Here is an 8,871-nt window from a genome sequence, read left to right as displayed (position 1 = left end):
GCCTTAGTGTGAGTGTGTGTGTGTGTTTGTGTATGTGTATGTGTGTGTGTGTGTGTGTGAATGCGTGCGTGCATGCCTAAGTGTGTGTGTGTATGTGCATGTGGCTTCTAGACTGCAGTGGAGGTCTAACATCTCCTCAGAGGAGCTGTCCAGTTGAAGTCCTCCTCTGCTGGAGGTGGTGTCCCAGCCCTGCTAAGTGCCACCACAGTGTCTGTCTCCGCAGTGTGCAGTACAATCTGCACTGACCAGAAGAACACACCATGGAGCCACTCCTACAACGCACCCATCATTCAGTACATTCAGAACTTAATTTCTTCATTTAGTCTCTCTCTCTCTCTCTCTCTCTCTCTCTCTCTCTTTCCCTCTCTCTTTTTCTCTGTTCCTGTTTTAACTTGGTTAACAGCTGTAAGCTGTTACACACACACTGGGCTGCACAACAGCAGTAACAACTGTAACAGTTGTAACAGCTGTAACAACAGCATTTATTAACGCAGCAAAACAGGGGAGGAAGAAAGACAACATATACTGCAGACAGAGGGAAAATACAGAGGAGACAGAGAAGGATAGAATGAGAGAGAGAGTGAGAGAGACATGTTCACAACATCAGCTGTGAAAAGGGTGTTACTAAACCGGAAGTGTATAACAGCAAGAGTTTGCTTGTGCCTCGTCTCTTACTCTCTTTCTCTCTTTCACTGTCTCTCTCTCTCTCATGCCAACTCATGTCATGACTAACAGAGTATTGAGTGGATGAGGGCAGCGTATCATAACAGGAAAAGAAGCTCCACATGCCAACACCTTCAAACATTCCTGCTCTTCCCATTCACAAAACAGTCTTGGTTGTCTCATTGGGCGAGGCCAACGTCATGAGAGGAATTACAGCTTTAATGTGTTAATTCAAAAGGTCAGGGTAGAGAGCGTCATTATAAACTTGTCTGGTGGACTAACTACTTCCTATTAGTAGGAATAAACCTGAGAAGCTAACACACTGGTGGCCACTGGCTTACTCATGAAAACTTGCCCATGAGAGAAAGTGGGATTTGCATTCATGTATTTGCATAAGCACATGGAGAATTCAACAGAGATGACTTCTGTCATAAACATAACATAACATACATGTTATACAGTTATAATGGATTAATACCATGGGTGGGTGAATTCATGTGGTGGGTGAATTTATTTGAGCACTTCGAAATATTAATTGGTTTCACGTGGACACCTTCACATGATACTATGCCAGTAAGTAGTGCATAAGCTCTGTGTGTGTGCTTGTGTGCGTGTTGGTTCCTAGTGCAGTGCGGCACCGGTGTCACGATGACACCAGTGGACACAGGCTTCTCACTAACCTCTATCCGGATTGTTCCCCCTCTTTCTAGCTCTTACATAAACTCTCACGCGCAGGCACACACACACACACACACACACACACACACACACACACACACACACACACACACACACACACACACACACACACAGACACACAGAGGAACACTGTGTGACAGCAGAAACATTGTCATTACCACTGAGCAGTAGCCAGCAACTCATTGTAAACAAATCATTGTCCAGAGAGGACAAGAACAGAGGAAACACAGAGACGAAGAGGGGATAGGAGGTCAGGGGGAGAGGAGAAATAAAGAAATAAAGAGAGAGAAAGAGAGATGAGAGAGAGTGAGTATGAAAGGGAGAAGTGAGAAGGTTTTTTGTACGTGGTTGTGGAAAAATACTCAATTGCCTTCATGAAAAGACAAACATGTTGTCAAGTACTGAACTGACACTGAAACAGACCCCTTTTAGACTGAATATACTGGTTGCAATGTGAGTTACAGATGCGTCTGAGCACTAACTCACATTGATTTAACTAATGCTTACTGTTAGTGCTGTGTTAGTGTTCAAATTATACACATTTCTTGAATACACAACATGTTTTACAGAGAATAAAATAAGATTTTCTGAGAATCAGGAAGAGTGGACGGGTAGCCTAATGGGAAGGAGGGAATGGCAGGGACAGGGACTACTAATTGACAGAGAGGAGAGAATACTTCATGATAAAGAAGGAAGAGAGAGAAGGAGAGAAAATAGATAGATAGATAGATAGATAGATAGAAAGATAGATAGAGAGTGAGAGAGAAATAGTGTGATAGATAGATAGATAGATAGATACATAGATACATAAGCTTAGATAGAGAATGTGTGTGAGAGAGATAGATAGACAGATATATATATATATATATATATAGAGAGAGAGAGAGAGAGAGAGAGAGAGAGAGAGAGAGAGAAAGATGGTGAGAGATTGAGTGGCAGCAACTGAAACATGATGGAGGGGATACAAACAGCAGTGAAGGAGGAGGAGAGAATGTGGTGCAGAAAGACATATACACTTCTGAGGCGCAAACCAGCTAGTGTTCACAACATTTAGTCATTTGGTGTTATGCTACATGACATCTACTTCTAGAATAAGTGTACAGAAACACATTCACATTATGTAACCCTATCTGAACTGCACATTTTAAAATTACTTTCCAAAATAAAAGTAATTCAAGAGACATGGAAATGCTGCAGAAATGTCTTCACTATGATTGATTTCCCACACATCAACTGAAGCCAGAATGAAACTAAACCAGCAGCTTACTGCAAATATCATAGGATCCAACAGGCTGTGCCCCAGGCAACAGGTTACAGCCTCTAAGCTTTCTAAGTGTGGCAACTCAATCTACAATCACTTTCAATACTCATCATCTGTCATCTGTATCTAAGTACATCTAGGAACACTGTGGTTAAGATGCTTTGTGGTAACAGCTGTACATGGAGATTGTCTACTGATGCAGCTGAGGCCAGCTGAATTTGTAACAGTCTCTTGGTGTCCCTCAAGACTTCACACTAGGGTCTCGCTAAACAGACACTGTTAATAGACATCCAAATCAGGCTTATCATTTCATTTCAATGAGTAGCTATGAACGGGGTTGGATTTCAGTAAAAAGACAGAGACATCAACTGATTAGACATCTGTTTTGCATGCAACGTTACTTAACTACATCTGACCCTAATCCCTATCAACCGATTCAAGCAGGTGGTGATTACAATCTTGGCTACCGCGGGGCTAAATTAAAAAAATGTTAAACCTAAAGAGAGCAGGTCACATTAGATGAGAGAGCCATGCATTATTGTAATCCTAATCACTCTGAAGCACCATATAATAAGGATAGCGATGGTAGGGTAGTGGATAAGGAGCCAGGTTAGCATGCAGTAGCCCGAAAAGTTGTGAATTCAATTCCCAGGTGCCTGGCACTTAACCCCGAGTTACCCCAGGGAATCTGACCCTGCAATTAATTGAAATCTGTTCGTCGCTTTGGATAAAAATGTCAGCCAAATATATAAAAATAAAGAAAGGACAGGAAAAATCCCTCTGATCAATCAGCTCTTATCTCATCTTCCTTCATTTACTAGGAGGCGCTATACTAATTACCTCCACCCAGACACAGCTGAATCTGCCTGCTTCACATTAGCCACGTTTACATGGACAGTTTTTTGTCATTCCAATTAAAATATTCTGATCAAAAATTGTGCTGTCTGTTTACACAAGGGTACGTTTAACACCCACCAACGTAATAACTTCCCACCAACGTAATAAACCACCAACGTTATAAAAATCGGCACAAAATCAGCACTTTTTAAACGTAATAATCCTGCCAACGTAATCATTTCCCACCAACGTAATAACTATTGCCTACTGCCAACATAATAACCCAATTTCCCACCAACGTAATAATAATTACGTTTGCAGGAAGTTATTACGTCGGTGGGAAGGTTAAACAAATTAAGCCTATATATTAGCCTATATCTGTTTTATCAGTTGTAAGGGTAGCCTACTGTGTCCGACCTACCTCCTTTTGGGGGGCCCAGTGCGGCGGGTGGGCAACGGATCAATGTGTCCCGGAAATCATTGACAGAAATTCATTGAAGGAAAAAAAATAAAATAAAAATCTGACTAAACCTATATGACCGCCACTTCGTTAGACTGAAGACCACTGCAGCAACATCTTTTCAATGCCTGCCATTCAAAGCCCTTTTGCTGACTCCCACATTCTCCAACCATCTCAGCATTCCGTCTTCTAACAATCACAACGTAGCATGAGGTCAAGATTGGTTCTTTTTTATGTTCCTGTAATTTGGCAAGAAATCCTGAAGCCATAGCCCACCCCCCATGACAGCGCACAGGGGCATCAATTACAGAACTTTAGCCTTGTTAGGGCTGTATAAAATTGACCAAATTAATATAGGCTGTTGTTAGGCGTAAATAAAGTAGGCTACTTTGTTGTATTGTTTAGCTGACCAATGCACAAGCTTGCAATTGCGAAATGGACTAATAGGCCTACTGCAACCCTTCCAACGTTGGGGGACGAATGTTGACATTTTCCTGTATTCTGCTAACCTGACTCTCGCCAGATTAATTTCGTTCTGCTTAGCTCCGCTTAGCTTCACTCACATCCATCTGGAACCTCTTCCATTGAGAGTGATTTCAGCACGAGATTGTATGGTTGAGCCAATCAGGACGCAGGGCGGGAGTTTCATAGATGTGACATAGCGTAGAAGCGACTGTGAGACTGTTATCAGCGTCACGGGTTGGCTTCGATGTGAGTGGTTGAAGTAGCACGTCAATAGATGACGGACAAGTGGCTTATTAAATCATATGCAAGCATTTTTTGATTAGGCCCAGCCTTCTGAAACACCATTCCAATGGATCGGTTCCAGATGGATGAGAGGAGCTAGGTGGAATGAAATTCATCTGGCGAGAGTCAGGTTAGTATTCTGCGTGAGAAACCCGGGAAATCTCCCTTATTTTCAAAGCTCAATGTTGACAGTATACATGGCTGTTCAATCGGAATAGAAACGGAATACACCACCTCATTCCGATTAAAATTCTGATCGGATCAGGTATTTTTTATTCCGTTTGAGGTGTTTATATGAGAATTTTTTATTCTGTTTATTTGAGCTGTTATTTCATTTCTAATCTGATTAAAAGTGTCCATGTAAATGTGGCTAATGTCCCAGAATAGAGCAGTATTAGCCTGGGGCTTGTGCCAGCAGTCGTCTAACTTCATTGATGTAGCATCAAGCTATCCTCTCTCTACAAGTTTGTTTAGTCTGTACAAGTATGTAAGCACTGCACACCGTGCTCTTGGGTGATGTGGTGGAATCACTTGTTAGGGAAACAAATTCTCTGACAGGCCTAGCCAACAAATATTCTGCCTTTTCGGGTCATAAAATGTGCAATCCAAGGCCTCCTCCACTCTACCAAGGTTTACAAGTAAAGGCCAACTTTCAAATATCCAGAGAATGGATGAAATCAATGGAACACATGGGACAAAGCAAATCAACCATTCTCATAATACTCCTGTGACATCACTCAGAAAAGCCCCTTGAGATGCGTGTTACTGCTGATGAAACGGGGTCTGTGATGGGCCGATGAGGAGAGGGCATTGTCCACCCCCAGCATCCCTGTATGATGCACCAAGAGCCACGGCTTAGGAGCAACACGTGACCACACACACACCCCTCCCTCCATACAACCCCCATCCTCCTTCCTCCCTGCACACCGCTGACTGTGCCTGCCACTGACATCATCATCCTCTTTGCCATCTGTTGATCACTGCGTACCGCTTCCCGGCTCCTCAAGAGGAACTTTGTTGCCCTCGGTCATGACTGGGTTTGAATTCGAGCATGAGGGACCCGGACACAAAGGCCACGCTTGACGCGAAGAGGAGGATTACTACACTTTGTCCACTTTGGAGTCCGCCAGGGAACAAAGAGGGGAATCTTCAAATGCTTTAGAGGTCTTCTCTCACTACAGTTACAAATGCACAGTACAACTTTTTAGGACCACCACACTGATGGAGTTTTCTGTGTCTATCATGATGACATGGTTTGGTAGGTCGCCTGGCACAACCACCAAAACAAAGACTCTCACCTCATCAACAGCTTTGTTCATTTGAGACCCTCACTGTTAGACATTTGAGAGTGCTGGCTGCAACACAAGCCTGTGTTCCAAGACGGTTTAAGGTAACTTTTAACTACATGTATCGGCTGCTTAAAGTTCAGCGGTACACGCTTTCAGGAAGCTACACCAGTGGGATTTGCTTTCCGTCAACAGGGTCACCAACACTGCAAATGTAGCCTACTTATTTTAATGACCCATTATTTAGACCCCAAGTCCCCAAATAGGATTGGCTGCAAACACCAGCATCTCTTGACACTATCATTGTCCCGTTACAGGAAAGGTTACCACTAGTCAACTTCCAATATGCTGATGTCATCAGGTCACAACATTGGGTCTCAACACACTGGGCAGCACAACAGATATCTGACCTGAAATGCTGAAATGCAATGTCATGAAATAAAATCTGTTTCCAGATGTCAGGCAGCTAAACTGAAATCTAGAATGACAGGGGGTGTTAGAATACAATTTACACATACTTGAGATGTAATTCATAAATACGACTATTTTGTGTGCAGCGTACAGTACTGAACAGTTCAACTGGAGAGGCACTGAATATGTTGACCTTACATACTTGCAAACTGCCATGCCTATGATCTTATTGACAGAGAGGCTAAATGTCCTACACTAGAGAATGGAGAATGAGTATTGTAGAGGTCTTGTTCGTGGTGAAGTGTTGACCACTGGACAGCCAAATAACATCTAGCTGGTATTTAGTGAACATCAGTGAATGCTTTGTGTGCAGACAACAGCATATGTGTTTATTTCACCACCACTGTGACATTAAACCACAGTGCATTTGTAAAGTTAGATTATACTTCAAATGCATTGGGGACACTTCAGCACTGATTCCAAAATAAGCTTAAAAACCAGATTGGATCTTTGGCACAAAAGGCCAGTAAGTCTGTGTGAGGTCTGAATCATTGTCCTCTACTACACAATTCTTCAGAATAGATAGATAGATAGATAGATAGATAGATAGATAGATAGATAGATAGATAGTTTATTGATCCCAAAGTGGAAATTCAAGAATGTTTCCCAGATTATATAACAGACTCTCAAACAATCGAGTTGGACGACATCTACTATTGGAACTCACTCACCACAAAAATGTCTCATAAATAGATCTACTGACATGCCTGAAATTTACCAGTCATACACCTGTAGCTTGTCGGCTTAGTTGAATAATAACAATCTCTAGGCTACCCTACTTCAATTACTCTAATAATTCATGGTCGTTTCTGGGCCACTTCTTAGATGAATTGTGCCTGTTGCTTTAGCGGGTGATGTTGGGCTATAACCTGGTCATTTGTATGATGATGTGTGAGCGTTTTGAGAGATTAACGTCAGCTAATTCAAAGCAAAGCTGGGTGAACCTTATGGCTATCTTGTGCAAGCTTATTAACTAACTTTGTCTCCAGACCAGCGTTTAGTCATGACGACAAAACAAGGTCTGGATTCTGAAACTATTGTGCATACCTTGATAATGCTGCTTCTTCGTGGAGCTGCTTTCACTGCCTCCAAAAGCACGCTCTCAGTGTCCGGACTCGATCGCTCGGTGGTCGGTAGGATGACGCCGCTTCGTCTTCCTGCACGGGATGCCCTCGCGGGTAGAAACTCAGGGGCTCCATCCCCGCACACGCCGTCTCCATAACAGTCCCGCTCCGACATGTTAATGTGGTGCAAAATTAGCAGGAAAGTAAAAGCCGTGTATTTTACTGAATGAAAAAAGCCGCAAAGTAAGTTTGAAATGGGCGCCCGTCTATCCGAGCCATTTAATAAAAACCTACGCGCGAAGTGTGATACTTGCCAGCAGCAGACAAATAATTGCACATCTGTCTTGGGGTGGGTCACTTTTAACGGCTGGTAGTGATTACAGTTGTGTTAACTATATGGCCTAAATAGCCTGAAATCTGTCGGAGTCTCTCTTGATTACCAAAAAGGTCTTTACGCACAATGGTAAACATTTATCCTGCTCTCAGTGAACGCACTTTGTGTTGGCTAATCAAAACAACAGTAACACGCTCTGACATGCAGCCAGTTCGAAATCATTGTGATAGATTCTTTACCTAGATGCATTCTTCTGTCCACGAGATCTTTTCATGCAACAAGTAGGATATTTCCAGTGGCTCGCGCGTCAAACCAATATCTTTGAAATGTTCAAATGTCCAAAAGAGCTTTCATTTTCAATAAGAACAGTTGACGTCTCCTGAAATCGACTAAACTTTGCCAACTGATCTCAAATTATTGTTTGAGCAGCCCAAGTAGTCTAGACTACGGCAAAACGATCATCTTCTCCTTTGTGATTTGGTTACTTGGGATCGGTGCATTATCATTTGAAATATCCTCATCCCTCATGACTGCTCAGTTATGAGATGGTAAACTTCAGTCCACTACTGGGCTCCACTACAGAGCGGCATTTGACAAGAATGAGGAACACAAGTGTCATTATCGCCGCCTTCCAATCGTCTAGTATAACTCCTCCCATCAGTCCATAATCGAGACAGACACATCTTGGGGCCAATCGGATTAAAATACACACCGCTCAGTATCACGACACAGTCTGTTTCTGTAAGACTGCCTTTGAAAGGGAGGAGTTCTGGTTTGGAATGTGGAATGTTTCGGGCTTTTTGGAAGATTCCCAGATGTTCAAAGCGGAGATGATCTTCTCACATGAGTCTCGTACTTTGTCACAATGGGAGCCACACTGCCATCATATGCGCATTTTGGGAGGGTGAAGCTATCATGTTTTGTGCTGTGTTGGTATGGTCATCATCTCCAATTAGGTGGCTGATGTATTAGGGGTTGAATATTGAGTTTGATGTTAAAAACCAAGCAAACCACTGCACCAATACCCCCCCCACACCCCAATCTGACCC

At 42.8% G+C, this 8,871-nt stretch overlaps 1 protein-coding gene across 1 annotated transcript in view; it reads right to left on the bottom strand.

Annotated features, from left to right (window-relative positions):
* Window positions 1–8,404, bottom strand: part of plcl1 (phospholipase C like 1) — a 63,942-nt gene extending 55,538 nt beyond the window's left edge. Inside the window, exon 1 of the mRNA XM_076263951.1 lies at window positions 7,472–8,404. Coding sequence (XP_076120066.1) covers window positions 7,472–7,663 — 192 coding nt within the window. The 5' untranslated portion in view covers window positions 7,664–8,404. The remainder of the gene's footprint in view (window positions 1–7,471) is intronic.
* Window positions 8,405–8,871: the final 467 nt, after the last annotated feature.

The sequence above is a fragment of the Alosa pseudoharengus genome, unplaced genomic scaffold (genome assembly GCF_046254945.1).
Source record: "Alosa pseudoharengus isolate Yale_2024_CS ecotype anadromous, Long Island Sound unplaced genomic scaffold, YU_APseudo_1.1 YU_APseudo_1.1_scf_3, whole genome shotgun sequence".
NCBI lineage: Eukaryota > Metazoa > Chordata > Actinopteri > Clupeiformes > Clupeidae > Alosa > Alosa pseudoharengus.
Note: the sequence above shows the minus strand (reverse complement) of the source record. Positions and strands in the feature narration are given on the sequence as shown.